The 22,077-nt window shown below is 40.3% G+C and overlaps 1 protein-coding gene across 1 annotated transcript; it reads left to right on the top strand.

Annotated features, from left to right (window-relative positions):
• The first annotated feature begins 1,561 nt into the window (after positions 1-1,561).
• On the top strand, positions 1,562-21,378 carry pea15 (proliferation and apoptosis adaptor protein 15). The gene is made up of 4 exons (XM_023839490.2): positions 1,562-1,952; positions 14,653-14,827; positions 15,599-15,754; positions 16,495-21,378. Exons 2-4 carry the CDS (start codon positions 14,656-14,658, stop codon positions 16,557-16,559), a joined length of 393 nt encoding a protein of 130 aa, XP_023695258.1. The 5' UTR covers positions 1,562-1,952; positions 14,653-14,655; the 3' UTR covers positions 16,560-21,378.
• Positions 21,379-22,077: the final 699 nt, after the last annotated feature.

Consider the following 22,077-nt stretch of genomic DNA (forward strand, 5'->3'; position numbering starts at 1 on the left):
CATGTGTATATGCATATACATACATACAGTATTTCCTGTGGATCTTTTACCGAATTTTACACTTATGGTTCCGATACCTTTAAAGTACTTTGAAGTTTTTATTGACATTGTGAAAACTTGATAGTATGCAATACTATCAAAGGTTACTGCCCTGTCAGGTTACTGCTTGCAATTTGTCTAAGTCATTTAGAAGTAGTAAGATGTAATAATTATTTATCTGATCCACAGTCTGCGCTTGATCGAAAATTCTTATAAATGTAACTTACCACAGCATGATTTAACAATATTCATTCAGCATGAATAGGGAAACTGGACATTTGATAAATGATCATTAACTGGAGGTTTGCGGGTTATTAACACATTAATTACATTATGCTAACACGTGTTGCAAATAGACCTTACAGAGCCAATAACTGTAAGCATTTCTTTATAAGGTGTCCATATACGGGGCATGGACAATGCAAGAAGAGTCACCTGAAATATATGAAAAACCAAATAACAACTACAAAGCCCCTAAGAATGGCCTTCAAAAGATAGCAGTGCTTAAAATTGTGTTTTTTGCGGGTAAACGATGCGATGCAGTGCATAGTTTGCTGCATGTCTTTGGCTTGGACTTCCTGGACTGCCGATGAACTCTGCCTTCAGGACACTGGAAACAGTGGAAACAGGAGATGGAGAATGGGAGGGTTGCTGTGTGCAGCCTACACAGGATCTGTGACGAACATCCGCTATTTATTTGCATACTGTATATTTCAGCAGCGTTCAATAGGCTGCCCCTGGATCTTACGTCATGAATGTCAGTAAACCTATCCGTAAAGTTCTAGTTAAGGGTGGGATTTCAACTTGCAGCCCTGGTAGCTTAAAAGTATAATTGACTGAGCCTCTCAAAGTCATTATGTCAAAAGACGAAATGCTAAATCACCAATAAAAAACAGCAGTTCACTGTCAGTATTCTGAAGGTGTGTAGGCGTTCCATGGATTTTGCTGGGTGTGACTCACACTGATGTAGAGCTACAGTACAGAGGAATGACAGATGTCAACCAAAAAGCAGAGGGATTCATGATTTACTTCTGTGATGAAAACTAGACTGACATGTCCTCACAGCAGATGCTGTCTAACCACTAGGCTAAACGAAGACCCTTCCTACCAATATGACTATGAATTTGTGTGCAGATGGATAGATAAACAGAGAGATGTGTGTGTGTATACATACATGCATACACATATATGTATGCAAGTATGTGTATATATATATATATATATATATATATATATATATATATATATATATATATATATATATATATATAGAGAGAGAGAGAGAGAGAGAGAGAGAGAGAGAGAGAGAGAGAGAGAGGGAGATAAGTTCTTAACTTGCAATTCAGGTGAACAACTGAAAATGTATGCATGCCTTCATGGACCACATTAAGGAGGAAGCGATAAGGATTGTACACGAATTGTATGCCGAAGCAGGAAACAAAAAGGAGGAGGGGTTTAGGGGCCGGATAGCCGGGTGACATCAGCCTCGAAAAATGTGTGTGTGGCTCGATGAAGCACCGGAATCAGACGGTGTGTGTGACTGGGAAAGAAAACTGCGAGGAAAGGGGAAAAGGCGTTCCCGTTCTCAGACCGGCGATCCTGTGCACAGACTGAGCGGACGTTCAGAACCGCACAACACAGGACGACACGCCTGCCTGTAAAATGATAATAATAATAATAACCTTTATATAAAACAGTCAGAACTGTATCAAGTGAAACGTAGCAAATACATTTTATGAACCCAATAGCCCAGCGAATCGGACGGGGTTACCCGCATACTGAGCCCTTTTGACACCAATATACAAGGAAAAGACATTGACTGGACAGACGGCAGAGAGACAGACGGGGACACTTTCGATCTCTTTTTTGTCCAGAGCATCTCTCAGCGATCGGCTGATTCTATCACTCCCAAAGTAAGTATTTTATATCTCTCTCTACTTCAAACTGTTTTGGTAGCAGGCTTAAATTAGTTGGCTGTAGTTTTTTTTCTAATCTGGGTAAAGATGCACCGATTCTGGGAGTCGTGCATTCCGTTACACTCACTGTCGCCTGCGATTTGCTACCTAACGAGAATGGACGTGCGTGCAGCCAAACTGTAAAATACTACGGCATTCTGTTTTTATTAAAAATCGGATTCATCGTGCATGGTGACGCGCACTTTATTTAATTTAATTTGACACTTTGGACCTAATATTTCATCTGAATCAGACGTGAAAATTGGCATATGATAAGTACGAAATATAAAAAAACACATGAAATATGCTGTTACGTTGCGAGTACTATAGCCGATTATGTCCAGATTATTGTCATGATGTGCGTCTGTCACACATAAGATTAAGCCTTCACACTTGTCTTTCGTGGCTTTTGGAAAGCAATCAGTCATATGGTTAGAGACAACGCGCTTCCTCTTTTCTTCATCGATGAATCCGCACCTGAAGCCACACAGCCGTCATACTGAAACCTGACAAGCCTGCAGCCTGTGCCAAGACGTACCTCGGGGAAATGAAGGGAGGAGGGAGGCCTGTGGATCCTGCCCTCCTCACCATTCATTCAAAAGAAAAACAATACATTGGCGTTTCATGCCCCACCACTCTCCAGTCATTACCAAAGGCTGCAGAGCAGTTGTGCTAGAACATTCCACTGGCATCCTGCATTTTAATTTCTCTGGCTGTGTTTCATGCTGCTATCCAGCTGTGAAGAAACAAAGGTACAAGACTAAGGGATTCGCCATCTTATAGAATCCCCAGTGTGGTTCGACTCGCACCAGGTTCAAGTGGACCTCTGTAACTTGTGGCTGGCAGAACAACCAAGTCAAGTTTTTAGTGCCCTAGTATGTAAAAGTTGTCGTTTGAAACATTTTAAAAAGATGTATTTTTATATGTACACACCATACATATGGTGTCAAACATTAAGGAACTGAAAACGTGAAGCAACACATTTTCATATTTTTATTTAGAAGTTAATTTTCAGCAAAGCCTATGTATTGTTCTTCTCCCCTCTTTTGTTTCTCTGTAGTGCACATTTAAGCTGTGAGTTGGCCGTCTCTAGTTAGTTAGAATGAGACATGTTCTACTACAGTTAAAATTATTTTATTGATGTTTTTTTTCTTCCCATTGAGAAAACCCGGCCAGCTGAGCAACAATGTGTTTCCTTCGGCCACTTCCTGTGTCTGTCGTTCTCTGGGAATACTTGTGGTCGAGATGAAATGCTGCTTTCTGCCGGTTTACTGAAACCGCCCCAATGTGGCCAGGCTGTGCCACAGAACATTTATTTTTATTAAACACCTGCAGGCAATGATTAGGTCTATCCCCAAAATAGCACAAAGCTATTTTTATCTGTCAGGAGACTTTTAACGTGACAGAGGTTTCGCCTCGTTTTTTTTCTGAGTCATTTTGTGGGCTGGGGAGGGGCGGGGGATTGGAGGTGAAGTGCTTGATGGTTTTTTAATTGCTAGCACTGCCTAATTATGAATGCCGTTTTAAGTATCATGAAACGTATTAGTGCTTTTACACCCAAGTTATCTGTCAATGCAGAAAATGTGCATATTTACTGTAATGTTGTTCTGGGGAAAAGGCATCCGCTAACTGAACCTAAATGAAAAGTCTCACTGGGGCTCATTTGATTTAATGCAATCTGATTGGGTTGAGCCTCAGCACTGGGAGGATAATTGGCTTGATTGACAGGGTGGGGACAGGCTGTTGGGGGGCACGCCGTCTTTCTCTCAGGCCCTGCTTATGCTGTCAGAAGGCCTGCTTGCAAACTCACTGCAGTTTCGATATCAGTGCGAGGGTTCGCCCTCTCTTGCTTCAGGGACCGAAGGAGCTGGATACTTCAGGGGGACTAGGAGGAAACCATTCTGGAACACGTTCATTTAGGCGTTAGTATGAGCGGCATGTTATGCTGTGCGTGATGCACTTCGCCTGTGAGTCACACACCTCCCATGATGCTTTGCCCATACGTTAAGCATGCCTGCACCATGCTACTCAGCCCGAGGGCCAAGTAAGAGAGTATCGCTGTGGTTACCACTGGCGCCGATCCATCAGTGTTGATGATTATGGCTGCCACAGCTATTAGCAGAGGCTCACAGAGCTGGTATCAATTGTCCACACTGGAGTTGTTCACTGTACATCCAGTTTCAGTTCCCTTTGTAGAGCTGCTTAGAGGAGCAGAACGCAAACAGAAAATGAAGGCATTTACAGAGAGCCCTTGCCATTTACCAGTAATGTAACCTTTTCTGTTTCTATAAATACTAAATGTACCACCTTCTCACAATGTGTCGTATACATGAGACTCGAGACTCAAACCCTGCACTTGGTACGGACCATGGTACATATATGAAGCAGGGATGACCCAGAGCCACAACTCCTTCCAGTCGGTCGTGCCTAGCACAGTGCTCCTTTCCTAGTTTGTTGCCAACTTACAGGTCAGTTCTGCAGGCCTCCTGGACCAAGGTTTGAGCACAAAAACTCAGAAGAGGAAGAGAAAAGTGAGAAAAGTTCCAGACTCAAGTTTATTTGATTGATGGGCATTGTCTCTACCCTTATTTTTGACCCATACCAACAACATTTACTGAGAAGCATAGTCAAGATCTGTATACCTATATCTCCCATTGGTCCCATGGATGCACCAGTTCAAAAACTAACACCCAGCTGAGTGTGAGCCTCTTCTTTTGGGCCCCAGCTGGTGCACACCTGAAGTGTTAAGACTGCTATCATAGTACCACAGTCACTGGCTGGACGTCAGTGCTACAGCGATGTCACAGCAATGTGGTCATTGCACGGTCCAGGTTGGAGGTCTGTAATTTTGACATTGCTATTTGTTAATAGGCGGCGATAGACTATCAGGCTATTGCTTACTCAAGCGTCTGTATTGAGCTCCCAAAAATGTAATTATTTGTGTCCCACCCCCTTGTCTTTCCTGAGTAAAATGGTCAGTGAAAGGTGACTCAGCACTGGCAATTGTCCACACTGGATGTGGTTCAGTACTGGAATAAAGAAGGTGACATATGTGCTGGACTCACAATTGAGATGACAGCAGCTTCAGCATGGACACAGGGTTAATGGTAGGCATTAAGCATGTGCAGTCAGGCGTGCCGCTCTCATTCCAGGTCTGTTCCCCTGGCATGCTGTACATGCGCACCCCTTCCATCCTGCATGCTGGGAATACGCTGGCATTGCTCAGCCATCCAGAGAGGATCACCTTCAAAATGCAATTCATCAAACAACTCACACCCCAACTTAACAGAATTTTTTTGTACACATCTGTGTGTGCACTTACTGCAAAGATTTATCTACAGAAGCCTTAGAGTCACTCTGCTACATACTTTAGATTCTCCAGGGTAGGCCATGAGCCATCGTCGAAGCGTTAGTTGAAGACGGATCCTGGCGTGCACGATGGAAACTGATAACGGCTGTGAAAGACAGAGAGGAAAACGGGACAGCAACAGGAAATTGGAAAAAAATTTGGGGGGGGGGAGAGGAAGAGTAGGACAAGTGGGAGGAAGAAGATGCGAGATACTGCGAAGGAGCCAATAGGAAAGAAATTATATGCAAAAATAGAAAATGTGGATCATATTCTTAAGGTATTACTCCTAAAAGACTATGTAAAGATTTGTGTAATCTATGGATTCAGATCTTCATGAAACCATGCAGCATAGATCGCTCCAAGTTTTAAAGCAAGTTTCTATTCATCTGCCATACACAATGCTGTTTTTGATCCTGCGGTCACACATGCAAGAGTAACATTCTTCACAAGCCTGCTTATAAGGTTAATACTCTTATACAGTAATAGGGGCTTCGTTCAGCAGCAGCAACGGGCAAACAAGGCTGAAGTTTTATTCTGTACTGACATTTTAGCTCAATGTTGAAAATCCATTTAGTACTGCTGTTAGTTATCTATGGGGGCCATGTGAGCAAGTGTGTATTTGTGTGATTGTGTGTGACCCCTACTATACTTATATTCATATTTTACATATAGTATGTGTTTATGATGACATGAAGATGCAAGATTGTGTGCCTGTGATCCTAAGAGAAAGTTCATGGCTCTGTGCACACTGTCCAGGGTAGTGTGCATACATCTGATGTTGTGCTGGATGATATTTGGGTGTGTGTGTGTGTGTGTGTGTGTATTTCTTCACACTCCATCCTGCTCTCACTCCTCCTGCTTTCTTTCTCTCACCCCGGCTCCATTTCCTTTGCCTCCTTAACTGTCATTCTTTCATCTTAAAGACAAATCTAGATCTCCTTAATTAATACTACTGCACAAAACATGCTCACATTACTGTTATCTGTGTGTTTGCATGTATAGATTTTGTGCTCTACGTTTGGATTTTTATGTCTTTGCATCTTTACTTAAATGTGTGCATGTGACTGTATTTCTCTGTAGACGAATAAAGCTGATCCACAAAATTACAATTCTGCTACCAAAGACGTGTAGCCCTCATTCAAGATTGTGAAATTGAAGTCTCCTAGCAACCAGGCCCTACTATCAATAGCCAGTCTTTTGGTCTAAAATCACGACTGCCTGGCATGTATTCACTCATAGCAGGGGGAACAGAGGTGTTCTAGATTTAAGTGAATGAGAGTGTAGAAGGCTTTTGTGAAAGTGGGAAAACAAATCTGTATTTAACATGGTGCACCACACACATAAACACACATACAATCTCAGTGTTCATAATGCCACTAATGCAATGCATTTAATTATTCAGCACCAACTGTTTCTGAATAAAACACATACTGGCAAACAGCCTTCACATAATTGTTAAATATATGACTGGTTTAACATCGGAATCTTCCAGTAGATGCACAACAGAATAAGTGCATTAAAATATGTGGAGGTAAGCTTTGGTCAATACAGGCCTCCGTGGTTCACTTTGATCAGATGAGTAATGTACTCTACTGTTATGATATGAGTTTGCAGTTCACAGACCTCAAGTCAGGGTCCATGGGTATTTTCTGATGTAGTTTGTCAGTTTGGGATTTTGAGAGCGAAGCTTTCCAGTCTAGTTAGTTCAGTGTGGACATCTTTAATTGTATGGTGAAATTTCAGTTTTCTCTTTATTGTAGTTGGCCAGCTTATGGACTTAAACTGCAAGCATTCTGCAAGTCAATTTAACAGTCTTATTTCTACTGTGCATTTTTTATTGCATTGACGTAAATGATTATTCTAGTCAATCTCCACTTTGTGTGGTTAGAAATCATCTCAGGTTTTTATTTTTGCTAAGGGGGGGTAATGAGAGATGTACATTTACTGTGACAGGGAGTGTCTAGGTATGTTTGATTCTGCGTATGATTTCGGTCAATGAAGTTGAGGAGCTAATTCATGCTGCAGTTGCCGCTTTGTTTCACCTTCTCTCCCCCAAAACACCGCATAGCTTGAAGAACGAGACAATGTGAGACTGTGAGAAAAGCTGAAGGCGGCAGGGAGATGTGGGGGCCGTGAATGTGTGCCAGCAGGTCTGTGAATGACATTGAGAACGAGCACAAAACAGATGAGACAGAAGCTGGTGGAAAGAGCACTGAGAGGGAGGTGACGGTGGACGCGCCTCTCGTCTCCTCGTCTCGTGGCTCCTCCTTTGCACATCCCTCTTGCTCTCCGCAGCCCTGCACTCATCCCTCCACCTCTCCGTAATTCTCAAATCCAACCATCTGCTCTGCTCCTAAGGCCTTCCTGAACCGATTGCCTTTTAGATTAAAAAAAATTGGGGTCAGGGAGCGAAGAGGGGGCAAATACTTTAGTGTGTGAGTCCAAGCGTGGCCACGCACGCCTTCCGTCTCGCTCTCTCACACGCAGCGGGATTCCCAGGGCTCGCTGCTCTATGTCATAGTGTAGGCTAATCCAGGCTATAAAGGGGGGCAGCCTGCAACAAAACTCTCACATTTACATTCCATTAGGATTCAGAGGGAAAAAAAGAATAAAACTATTATTACTAGTATTACTGTATTTTTGATGAAAATGAGGAAAAAAAGAGAAATAAAGCAGGTAGGGGTGGGGATATGGCAGGAGGTATGAGATGCTCTGTGCATAGAGATTAGTTTACATTTTAACGCAGATGGCATTTCCAGCTGCTGTTTTTTCCTCTGGTCCAAACCTGAGCAGGAACTGCCTCCATGCTACTGACAGGAAGTAAGCCTGGCTAACCAGTCTCCACTGGATTTATGCTGAAGGACTGAAGGAAGCTGCCGATGAATAGAGCAAGGATGGGATGAAGGTGAAGGAGAAAAAGAGGAGTAGATAGTTGTCCTTAGTGCCAGCGTTTTCTTTTTCTCAGTCTCAAAATGCGCACTCCGGAATTGCAGCATATTTAACAGAATGTCATATATAATGTTTCCTTTGACATGAACATGTATTTCCAGTTCATTTGGGATGGAAAGGATAGGAGGAATGGGAGTATTTGGGCACTGCGGCTAATCCATGCATGTAATTAGATTCTCTGTTGATTGCAAATAGTAATAATAGTAATAATAATAATAGTAAATTTTCCATTTTTTTTGCCATTACCTTCTATGCTTGGTCAACAGTATCCTTTATTTAGCTGTTTTTTTTATGAACAAGTTTTGTGCATTTGCTAGTAAGAAAAGTGTTTCTCTTCAAGACTGATTGTTTCTAAAGGAGAACAAGCTGCAAGTTTCTGTCTTGATCATCCTTCACATTCTTGCATTTAGTTGCTGAAATAGCAGAACCTAATTAGATCATGTTCCCTTTTTTAGTAAGGCAATGAAGATAAAATGGAAGAACTAGATAATAGAACCAAAGTTGTTAGGCTTGTCAAATCTCATGTTATGACATGTATTAATTTTTTTTTCTCCTGTAAATTATTATTTTGTTTAGCGTGTACCTTGTTGCTCCCATTTGGAATCACAGTTCTGTAGTTTTGTTTATCATTTAATTGTGAGTTTTAGTGCATGAAATAAGAGGACCCTTACTGTAACTGCAGCAGGGTCAGCTGTATGAAATATGCAGTTTCTGTACACAGATGGCTGTTTTTTGCATTGTGTGGACAATGGAGTGCATGTGCCTTGCTGCATTTGTAGCATAAATGAAATGCAGCAATCATGTTTCTCATAAAAGAAATATGCTTTAATCAGATAGCAGTATATTAATGGAATAGTTTTATCGTAACACTTGAATGAAGACACAAGTTGGCCTACATTCCGGAATTGTTCCTGGCATCTAAATGTATCAGCATGTTTCTCTTTATATCTGAAGGCTACAGTATGCATATTGGCATTACACTAACAAGGCAAAGCAAGCTTTCAGGTTTTCATGCTTTGAAATTGGTCTACAGTTTTATTTGGAAAAAAAATAAATAAAATTCAAAGCGGAATCATTTCAAATATTACAGTAAAACCATCATGGACCAGTTTTTCGTTCCATAGATCGTAGGGGCAATAGTCCTGAGCAGGCGTCTTGGCTTTTAACCTCACCAGTAAGAATTATGCTTGAGATTGGGTGTCATTATGGGGAAATATCAGTAGCACATGAGAGGCTCAATGTATTTTCCCATCATACACGAGCAATTAAATGTTTCTCAATGTGATATTCACATGGAAAACATAGAAGGATTCTTGTTTGTTCAGACGGAAGTGTTGGTGTTTTGAGTCATAATGTGCACTTGATATGGGGTCCATTTATTCAGCATGTCTGAATTAAAGTTTATGAGTGAGCGTCCCGTATGAAGATGCCTTCGTCTGGTTAGTGTGCTTGGTGTCTTCACATGATGTGGCGGGATTGTTTTTCTGCTACAGATGGAATCATTTTGTGATCCTTTGTGTTAATGTGTATTCAAATCGGGGGTGGACTGGCAACAAAAAGCTGCCTGGGAATTTGCCGCTGACTGGCACCCGGGGTATATAAGCTATATATAACGCTGGGGTTGGGGAACAAACACTGGGCCTCACGAGATCGGCCCACTGGGAAAATTCTCGAACTTCCTGCTGGCCAGCCCACGTTTGATTTGAGCCTTTCGTGTTTAATTCTGGTCCAATTTGCTCTTGTCCAAATCCTTGATACTAGAAATTGTTACGAGGTCATGCTAAGTATTTATAGGTGAAAAAAATTACATTACGTAAAAAGGCATTTCTGTGTCAGTGCTGTACCAGCATAAATGTGATGCACTTTGATTCATTTGCATGCATAAACATCTCCTTTAATCTGCATCTGATAAATAAGAGGGAGCGATAAGGACAGAAGCCGGAAAAGGTCTAGTGTAGTCGACACAAAGTCAGATTTTTTTCTTAAACTGTGAATTATTTTTAGATCTCACTGCTAAAATCCCACTGTGGTTATTACTGGCTAAATAAAGAAAATCATTGACAGAAAATCTCAGAAAACCTGGATTGCTAATATCAAGATTTATTTTTTATTTTTTAAATAAGGTTTCTAGCGGTTTGCTGATGCATAAAACTGCACCTGAATGGTCACTTTAAATCAGAATGTGAGTTTTATTCGAGCCTAAAATGGCTCAGAGGGCCTCATACATCTTAATATTAATGCATTTTGCCTGATTTGTTTTGAGGAACATGCAGCATTGTCCAAAGCAGTTTAAATACGACGTACTGGGAAGAGGAAGAAAAAGAATCTTCCCCAAAAGTACGTTGCTGTAGGCATCCTCTGCTTCCTCCTCATGTCAACTCACCTCAGCCCACAGTGTCAACTGCTTCTTATAAAACGGGCAGTCGTAAGAAATTATTGAGGAGCCTTGGTTATCAGTTCCTTCTGCAGGGTTTCTGGATCCAGGCTTGTTCTTCGTGGCGTTCAATCAGTCCAACTAATTTCTCTAACTGCTTATGTAATGTTTACAGTGACTTTAGATACAATACCTGGAATTCTGTATGTCATGGTTTTGGGAAACATAGTTAGGTTGTAGGCAATTTAGATTCCATTTCACATACACTGCATGTCATAGACTGTTGAAGGCAACCACAGTGCTGCAGTTTAGGTGCAAACAACTAATACAGATGCTCCTCTACTTACGAACTTTAAACTTACGAACTTTCAGACATACGAAGGAAGAGGACTGTAAGTCCAAATTGTGTTCGTTGGGCTCCCGTTTCCTGTCTGCAACATTAATTTTTTTTTTTCAGTGTGCCAATTCCGCCTAGTATTACTTCTGGCCGCTACTCCCGCCGCGCAGCAGCGTAGTGTGCGTACTCCCAGCATCTCAGTTCTTTGTACTTGCGTATACCCTTAAAATCATGCTGAATAACAACTTATGAACATTTCAAGTTACAAACGCCCGTTTGGAACGTAACTCGTTCGTAAGTAGAGGAGCGTCTGTATATAATATTTTACATTATTACCTCACTGCCCTATGCTGCCTAAGATCCAGGCACCCCCGCAACCCTGACCAGGATTGGCATTATATTACAGCAGGTTCGCATCAATGACAGCAACAAAGTAATTTTCTGTTCAAGGATAACATGGTGTTTTTTGGTAGCGCAGTACCAAAATAAACTCATGCAGTTGCATTGAACCCCTTAGATGTGAAAAGTCTATACCGAATGGAACCAGATCACTGGCCTGACAGATAGATGCTGTTAGGATTTCGAAGAGTGGCTCAGAGGATTTTCAGAGCAGAAACACTACAGGGCAGAAGAACACAAATAGGGAGGAAGAACAGCACGGTATGGCAAAGCAAATGCAAAACTACTGATCCATGCAGTGCGTCTGGGAGTATGACTCATCAGATGTGTTATAGCAGATTCCTCAAGGACTCTGAGTCGCTGCACTGAGATGGGCTTTGACAGAAAGTAGGGAGAGCCCATGTCACATTAGGATGGATGGGTGTGTGCTTGCGTGCATATGGTGGATGTCTGTTGGGTGTTCATTGAGGGCATCTTAAGCTAAGCCTTTCATCCTCAGGGTTGTCATCGCTAATGTAACCCCCATCTTCCTCATTTTAACTTTCTCACTATCGGTGTCTCATTCTCTCATGTGGTTTTAGCTGTCGCTAAGTAACAGCCTCTCCTCTGAAAGGCAGCGTGTGCCCTGTTTCCATGGCAACATCAGTTGGTAGAGGATAAATGGTGCTGGGTGGTGGTTTGGGGGGTGGGGGTTAGGATAGCGCAATGTATAGGATCAACAGAGGAGTGGGACAGGTCTTATGGTCAATTCAGTAAGACAGACTCACATCTCCCAAGCACTCCTCCACATCTCCCAAGCACTCCTCCACATCCAGCCTCCTTTGTGTGTAGGGTGAACTTGAAAGCAAACCAGCAGTTATGGTATTGCCATAGTGATCATGTCAGCAATAACTGCATGCATAAGGAACTTTTGTGTCTAATGACGTTTCTTGTCATATTTGCGTGCATGCCTTGTTCATGGGTTTGTTGATGTACATTCATTTTGCGTGTGCGTGTGTGTGTGTGTGTGTGTGTGTATACGTGTGGGTTTGTATTTACCAATTTGTGGGGCCCATATGTCCACACAGCGCAGTAAAACCTGTTACTTTTTAGCTTGTGGAGACATTTTTCAGGTTCCCACAATACAAACCAAAGTTTTATAAAAATGTGTGAATACATTTAAAAAACTTAAATAGCCAAAAATCTTATATTTTGTTTGGCTACTTATGGTTAAGGTTAGGGCTGGGTAAGGGTTAAAGGAGTTATGATTGGGATCAGGGGTTTTCCCACAGAATTGAGAGTCCCCACGATGATATGAATATATGAACTGTGTGTTTGTGTGTGTGTCTGTGAGAGAATTTGTGTGTTTTTGTCCTTTATGGAGACCATGTCGCTGGAATGGTCTCTCCGTGGTGGAGTATGCACAGTATGTGAAGAGGAGTGGTCTGTTATGAAAGGACTCAGTCTGACCCAAAGTGGCTCTCTGTGACTTGCTCTGGAGTCAGTGATTACCCTTTGCTGTAAACCTCGACTCCCTTCCCAGATCTGAGCGCTCAAGTGCCCAAAACATTTTCAGGTTCCTTTGACTCATTTAAAATTCCTCATGTCCTCATGACGAACTAGTTATTTCCTTTTTTAGTAATATATAATTTACAGGATGTTTAGATGTTTACATAATTCCTCTGTACACCATTCTAGATGACACGTGATTACTAAGAGGGCAGTATTGTAAAAGTCATTTACATAAGCGTTGTGATTGTGTTAATATGTTCATAGGGGCATTTGTGCGTGGGCATGTGTGTGGCTGACTGTGTATTCAAGGCGACAGCTTGACCTCTAACCTTTCTTGGTGGTAAAGGGAAAATATTCCTGATTTGTCCTAGTGCTGCCAACACAATACCTTACCAAATGCCCTCAAGCAAACAAAGAGACGATGGCCACTTTCTCGCTTACGTGCGTGAGACCAGTACCGGTACCACATCCTTTAGAATTGTTAAACAGAACTGGGTGCTTTAAAGGCATATACATATACCTCGAAAATTAAAATCCACTCCCTGTGACTGTGTGCGAGTATAAATGTGTGTGTGAGAGTGTGAGACTCTTCTGATTGGGCGGAGCTGGTTAGGCCTGACGTGTCTTGGTGCTTGTGTTTGCCAGTTTAATCCCAGGGTCGGCTGTCATCCCCACAGGTAGAGGTGGGTGGCATGAGGGAACTGAGTAACCCACAAAAAGACCACATTGTGCTTCTTCAGAGATGTAGAGGTCCAGAGGCAAATGTTGGAATAAGGGGCAATGTGAGGTGATGGCTTGAGAGAAACTACTTGTGACATATGAACAAATGTCCTTTGTTGACCTGTCATGTGGAATCCCGGTCATGTTCAGTCTTATATCTCTCTGCATGGCCCAGCTCCATTTTATTTAGTCATATCCAAATAGCATTACAGAGATATATTAGAATGCAGGACAACTATCTAGCCATTAGACAAAGAAAAGGCTTGTAATCTCAGCAAGCTACAGTAAGGTAATGAACAGTTCATATTTAGATTTTAAGGTAGGCGCCAGCTGCCTTTAGTATCATTAAAATATTAATATACAGAGGACGAGGAGGCTAAATAGCCCCTTTTGGATATAAGTCTTGCCAGATTAATGTATGGTGCTGACTTGATGTATGGCGCTGTGCTTACTGTGTTGCTCCATTTTAAGCTGACTCCTAACTAATGTCCATCAGTGGCATAAAATCATTGATGATTGTATTCTTTACTTTGTTATTTTAATGCTGAGACATGAGGGTTTAGCTGGTACCATCATCTTAGCTCAGCTTGTCAATAGACGTGTCTTGTAAGGTTCAGCTGGTGGCAGTGAGTGATGTGTCACATTGTGGGGGACACATTGGTCCTGTAACCAATTCTTCTACAGGCAGTTTTTTTTTGTTTCAGTCAAGCATAAGCAATGCTGTTTGATTATCCATGTTGTGTTGCATTAGGTGGATTTTAGGATGCGGGTCCAATTTTTAAAAAGAGGAGTGAGGTGTCTTCACAAAACAACATAAGGGATGGCAACTACACAGCTTTTTAGTATAGAAATGCTGCCCTCTCCTGGAAGTTCACTGGAACTTCACTAAATGTTTTTTTCAGGCATATTTTATGTAAATAATTTTCACTGTATTCTTCTACTTATTCGTTTTTGTTTATTTATGCTTGTTGTCTGAAGTGTCTGTTCATTTCAGTTGTTCTCATAAATCTGTAATATGTGTGTGCCTTCCTTTGCACAGGCCATGTCAGAATACGGTGACCTTCTCAGCGACTTATCAGATAACATCACCAAAGAGGATCTGGACCAGCTCAAGTCTGCCTGCAAGGAGGACATCCCTGAAGACCAGAGTAACGCCATCACTTCCTCATCGGAGTGGTTCAGCTACCTGGAAAAAAATGACAAGCTTGCACAAGGTAAGGAGGGTGAGGCAGGGAAAACTGTGCCATGTGAGCGATGGATGAAAGAGAGAATGGGATGGAAAAGGAAGCTCTGTTTTGACTGGGTTTCCATGCTGAGTCGTGACAAATCATGCAGGTTCTGCAGGTATTTTTGTGATGACCTGCTGCTTAAAGGACCTGTGACACACATAGAGCCCTCATCCAATTCCTAAGGGCATTTTATTATACATGCAGAGCTCAGATTCAAAGGTGACTTTTACCCATTTCTGAATCAGAATCAAAACACTTTTATTATGCCAGTGGAAATTGCTTGCAGTTACAGACTTCACAGTTCACAGTTACACAAAAACAAAGATAGACAATACCCAGTACCACACACAACATTTTTTATATAAAAATAAATAGTAATAATGGTCTGTGACAATTGTCTGGTGAATATGAAAATACATATAGTAGAAAGTGTTACCGAATGATTTCCTGAGGTTTTCATTGGTGCATTTTATACTGAGGAATCTGTGACTGAAAGTGTTCTTCTGTCCAAGCACAACACTGTGGAGCAGGTGAACAGTCCATGATCAACTGAAGTGTGGACAGCATCCTGCTTTCCGTAACATTGTCAACAGTGTCCATTGTCCTAGTTATGTGTTACACTGGAGCACACGCCAGAAGGACCCGTTCTGGAACATACCCCAGCAGCACGTCCATAATTGACCACTTTGCTACCTGCAGATTTTTTTGCGGGTGAGGTAAAACTAAACATATGATCCTCTCCTTGTGTGCACATAGACAACCTGTCATACATTGAGCACATCTTTGAGATCTCCCGGCGTCCCGACCTGCTGACACGTGTAATTGAATACCGAACCACTGTGCTCAAGATCACAGAGGACGATGACATTGACACCAAGCTCACACGCATCCCCTCTGCCAAAAAGTACAAAGGTATGTGCACCACCAGGTCCTGAACAACACGATGATCACATGAATGCATTTATTTCGGTGGGAGATAGCGGCCGGAAACACAAGTACCGCTCATTTCTTAAAAGTCCAGTATTCAGCCCACGGAACATTAATCGATTCACCCAATTCACAATTCGGTTTACTATATTGGGTACATTATTCGATGTTCCTGTGATATTTTTGAATGAATTGAATAAACAAAATTTAATTACAAAAAAAAAGCGACTATTTTCTTTTGCATTCTTTATCAAATGAAATACTCCGTTGGTTGACTTATTAAAAAAAAAAAAAAATTGTTTCTTTTTCTTAAATGACCAACAATAATTATTTAGAAATATTTTTACTGATTGATGTAAAATATAGTAACCTATCAACTAAAATATTCCTTTTATTTAAAATGAAAAAGTTAATCAGAGATAGGACCATTTATGAAGATTTATGAAGGCTGTAGTCAGCCTTCAATTTGCCCACTTTCTGTGTTCACCATTCCGTAGTGTTACTTCTGTCAGTTTCATTAGTTGCCTACTGATAGGGGGCAGGCCATTTACTGTCTAAACAACGCTATTGCAGCTAAGAAAAGATTAATAATAATTTGAGCTACTTCACAGCTCGTTTTTTTATTTGCACACTTTGAATCATTACTGTTATTTATCATTGCACGCTATGTCGTCACATGCCTATTCGGCCCTAGAATTGGACAACCATTTTTCTTTTCCACCCAGATGTCATTCGCCAGCCCTCGGAGGATGAGATCATCAAGCTGGCCCCTCCCCCTAAGAAAGCCTGAAGTCAAAGATCCTGATTGCTGCATTGCTCCCCTTCATCATAACCCAGCCCCATCTCTCCTCCGTGCCCCTTCCACTCTCGACTATTGCACATCACAGTGGCACTAACAGCTGCCTATCAGCCAGCCAATCAGATTTCAACTATCACCAACTATCATGGACTTAAGAGAAGACTGGAAGGACAGAAGAAGCTAATAGAGGGAAAGCACTTCCATTCTACAGCTGAGTGGGTCACCCCTGTGCCTGTATACTTTGCTATTGCACACTAACACCCCCAGTACAATGCGTGTTTGTCTCTGAACCCAGGATACATTGCCCAAATATTTATACTGCAGATTGCTGAAAAGTAAAAGTAAGTGTGACGCAGTGACATCATATATGCTATGTCGAAGTGTGACGCAGTGACGTCATATATGCTATGTCGAAGTGTGACGCAGTGACATCATATATGCTATGTCGAAGTGTGACGCAGTGACGTCATATATGCTATGTCGAAGTGTGACGCAGTGACGTCATATATGCTATGTCGAAGTGTGACGCAGTGACATCATATATGCTATGTCGAAGTGTGACGCAGTGACGTCATATATGCTATGTCGAAGTGTGACGCAGTGACATCATATATGCTATGTCGAAGTGTGACGCAGTGACGTCATATATGCTATGTCGAAGTGTGACGCAGTGACGTCATATATGCTATGTCGAAGTGTGACGCAGTGACATCATATATGCTATGTCGAAGTGTGACGCAGTGACGTCATATATGCTATGTCGAAGTGTGACGCAGTGACATCATATATGCTATGTCGAAGTGTGACGCAGTGATGTCATATATGCCATGTCGACTTTCCCTAACAGGCGACACCAGCTGTGAGTTTGAGTGCTTTTGCTTGGCACAAGCTGAATCACTAAAGTTGTTATGCTGTATTTTCATGTGCTAGACAGTTTATTCCTGGTGACAGAATACCTTGGATATTGTGGAAATTTGTTCAAAAACACAGTCACCACAGAACAAAAATCCACTTGACAGAATTCCATTTGTGTCACTGTTATTTGAAGACCAATGTTTGCCTTGTGGACGATTAATATCTTGAATGATAAAAATATATTTTTTAGGAGGTCTGTTGTTTTTATTTGAATAACTTTCTGGCTTAAATATTAAATTTTGAACATGTTTTAGTTTGAATATCAGCAGTTATGAGAAATAAATCTTTTAACCCACATAAATGTAAAATTCACAAGGATTTACAAGTCAGCCATTTTAATCTTTGAAGTGCTCTGTAACCACCAGGTAACTGGCGAAATAGAAAACAAGTTTGTTTTTTCTTTCATCAACTATGTTTTGCATTGCCTGCCCAGTGTGATCAAGATTAAGAACTGTTAATGTACCTGATTGAAATTAAGGTATATCAAAGTACAGATATTCTTTTAAATAGTTATTATATTTTACTATTGTGTATTAAATATGTAGTTATGATTTTGAGAGGTAATGAAACAAAAAGGATGCATTAAATTATTTATTTTTTTCATCATAATAGAGAACAAATTCATATTAAAAGCAGGTTTAAGCCTTTCTAGTGCACAGTCCAGAACAGGATAAAGGAAGCTTATTTCTCTTTTTGGTTGAGAACAAAGAGGACTGGGTTTGAGAGAAAGCACTTTGTAAGGGATGAAAGTAAGGAGACGTATGCCGACTCAGACAGAAATAAAGAAACACTGAAATACTGCGTATAAAGATACATTGGATAAAACTACATTGATTACTGTGGTATATCTGTTAGAGATAAAACCATGCAGTAGCGGATTTGAACTAGGAGGTACACGTTTGAACAGTCCTGCCATTGTAAACAAATATGTACCCAGACTGTTGACTAAACTCACACAATACAATCACTGTGTCTGCAGTAATCAACAAAGCCTTAACAGAACTCAGATGCTACAACAAATGTGTGAAAATTGTAAATATGCATGTAGCCTGGGCCCAAAAATATCTCCCTGGTGCTGAAAATCAAGAAACTGACAACTGTTTGAAATTTTTCCCCTTTAAAGTCCAGTTGTTTGTTTTCAGCACTAGTGTGGAAAACGTCAGAATCAAAACAGTCTATGCATTCCGTTGTGGGCTAACAGCAGGATGAGTACCCATGTGTTCGTTCTCCGGCTTCTTTGTTTCTATTGCTGCTGTAGCATTTTGAAAATTTAGAGAGCTGGACATCCATTGATGACATCACCCTACTTTCCCTGTAAAGAACGGATGGGTGTTCTCCTTTCATTCTCATGTTTCTGCAGGTTAAATGGACATTTAACGTTTGCACTGTCAAAGTACTCTGTGCTGGTTGAATTGTAATTGTAAACCCCGCCTAAAATCAGTCCTGGAGGTTCCCGCTGTCTCAGGCCAGCCAAGTAAGTGACTACAATGGTTGCTCTTTCCTGGTGGAGATCTTAAACCTTACAGTCCACTCTCAAGTGAAATTGTCACTATGGAGATATCTGTGACATAATTAAAATTTGTCATTTTTTTCATGGCTATTTTATTAAAGTTGATTTGAGAAAATAAATCATTTTAAAGGCCAATTCAAAGATGCAGTGGGCTTTAGACAGTTGTTTTTGAGGGGCTTACATGCTTAAAAATGTAAATTGCATTGTTGTGTGTACTCATTCAAAAACGAACCTAGAGATAAGTGTTTTATCAGCATTGTGTGACACTTTTAAGACTTAGCAGATGAAACATACGCAGAAACACTCATAAATCTGTCATTACTAGCCAAGGCTAAAATTTAAAATGTTTGTGGAACAGTTTTAATGCTTAGATAATTAATATATTATGAGATGGTCAACTCAGAATAGCATCAGTTATTAATTTAAATATGCATCACATTGTTAATTTGTATCATTTAAAATCATTTTAAGCTTATTGCAATAGGGGATTATGAGTCATGCAGTTGTTTTTATTAAAATAAATTTGAAGAATTCTATGATATACTTATGACCATTTTTAAAAATTTAATTTAGTTGTACATACTGTATTATTATTCTATGTTTATTGATTAATTTATTTAATTCAGGTATGTTAAAATGCTGTACTTTTTAAAGGGTTAAAATGTTTACCAACTGCATATACGGGCACAAAAATATGTGGGAACTTATGTCAAAAGAAAACTGTAAGAATTAGTAACAATGGTCAGAAAATGCTAAGGTGAAACTGCAGTCATGTAGCTCTTTTTACCTTTATGAGAAGTGTTTTCTGGAAAGTGACTTTCAAGATTTGTTGCAATATTTGTAGTTGGATCTGTTCTTGATCTGTCTGGAAATGCCCTGACTTTGTAATACTGTTGCTTTTAATTTGTGACTGTGACTTTTGAAAATGAAAGCATTTCTGTACTGTTATGAAAAACAACGCAACAAACTTTAATCTTAACAGAGAAAGTGTCCAAATGGCCAAGTATGTTGTAAACAGAGGTATAAAGTAGGGTTAAAGGAAGTATTTAGATTTTGAAATTAATGAGTCAGAGGGGGATTTGTACCACAGGGTTAAGCCACAGGGAATCAGTCCATTATGTGCATATGTGTCTGTATGGATGCATGTCTGTGGCTGCATGGACTATATTGGTGGAAATGGTGTCCTCGTGGACAGAATTAATAGTTTTAAAAATTCTTAATAATAGCTTGGTTAAATAGCTGGTGCTACATTACAGCTTGGATACAGTGAATAAATGGCATCTTCAACATCCTCAACCTGCAGTCGATGTACCAGCCACACTTAAGGGTATGCCATTAGATTAGATACAACGCTAAATAAGAACATCCTGGAATAGACCTGGCAACCTACCATACAATGGGTTTGGGAAAAAGTCCAGCAACTGATGGTCTTTGAGTTGAAAGTCTGAACTGAAGGAACGGAAAATGTGAAACGCGTTTACATGATGCACTAAAGCAAGCTTTCATGCTATAGAAAAGTGCCAAGTTGCTTTATTTGTAAAACTGTTGATTTCACTTGAATGAGTAGCGCTCATTAGGTCTGTAGATGTTTAAGAAGCAAAAATGATAAGAATAATTTGCAATGCTGTACAACAATAATGTTTTAAGCCACTGTCTGTGATTCAGTTTCATTTTGCTGTGGAGGGTAGTGAAGGTAGTCATGCTTTGGAGTGCAAACACCTGCACGTGGTGATTTGCGGCCCATAACAAGAAACTAATAGGAATCCATGCCGCAGTTTTGTCTTTAACAGCATAATAGCTACATATAATTAAAATATCAGGCATTTACCCTGTAAATTTTATTGTACTGTATTTATGATGGTTTATGTTTGACATAACCATAAAATCTTCAAAGAATATGGACTGTGGGTCCAGCACAATGGTGGGTATTTTCATTAATGTGTCCATCAATCAATGATTTGTGAAGGAGGTTGCCTTAATCACAGAGCCTGTCCGCCTGATTACAGCCTGATTACAACCTGATTAAATTGTTCAATTCACCATACATGAAGTGAGACAACACTTGCTGTTGTAGAGCGTCCCACATTAAGCAATTTCATGTTTTAATTATATGCCTTACCTCTTCAACTACTTAATGCAGATTAAGCTCACCTTGTTTCTCCATTGGTTGTTATGTTTCCTCTTTGTCTTAATTGTTTGTTTTGTGTTCTTTTTTTGAAGTTACAGAAAAAATATGAAAACATCAAAAATATTTTCATTTTTAATAGTTAAAGGTCTGGCTTGACAAAGGGTTATATCATACTAGGCTAAAGAAGGCATTTTATTTGTCGAGCTACAATGAATATAAATATTATATATATGTATTAAAATATATTTGCTAACCTATTCCACTTGTGTGATGCTTTTTGTGTAATGGAGTTGATGATCATACCCAAGAACGTTGTATATGGCAGCTGAAGTACATTCGGGGCATTGCAACATGAGGTTCCTTTAGTTGTATATAAACAGCTGAATCCTCTACTGATTATTTTATCTAATTTTATTATCAACAAAAATGAGTCAGTGATGAAAAATGGAAGCGACACAACAAATTTTATCTCACCATTGCAAACAGAGGACACCTGCATCGAAAAGCAAAATTAGCTGTTTATTTAACGTAAATGAAATAGCAACAGATGTCAGAGATGAGGTTAAAGATATCAGTAATGGAATGCAGATGCATGGATGAATGTGTACTATTACGCATGTTTCTGGGTACATTGACTCAAAACAGAAAGAAAACTACAGGAAGATCCAAAAATGTAGCCTCCTAGTGGCAGCCATTACTTTTTTCTTAAAGGGTGCAGGATACCTTAAGCCATACTTATATGATAACAAGACAGATGTACTCTGCATGCACTTCATTGTGTTTCAAATGATCAAGTTCAAGTCGCAGACATGTTCAGAGTCCAAGTCCTGACATAATTATTACAACACTGTGCTTCAGACGGTTGTGGGTTGTACTCTGAAGTTAAGTTATTAAGATTTATAATTAACAGAGTTGGCCCAGAAAAGCTTGGACTGCTCACGAAAGCTAATTATGTG

Source organism: Paramormyrops kingsleyae, chromosome 12, assembly GCF_048594095.1.
Source record: "Paramormyrops kingsleyae isolate MSU_618 chromosome 12, PKINGS_0.4, whole genome shotgun sequence".
NCBI lineage: Eukaryota > Metazoa > Chordata > Actinopteri > Osteoglossiformes > Mormyridae > Paramormyrops > Paramormyrops kingsleyae.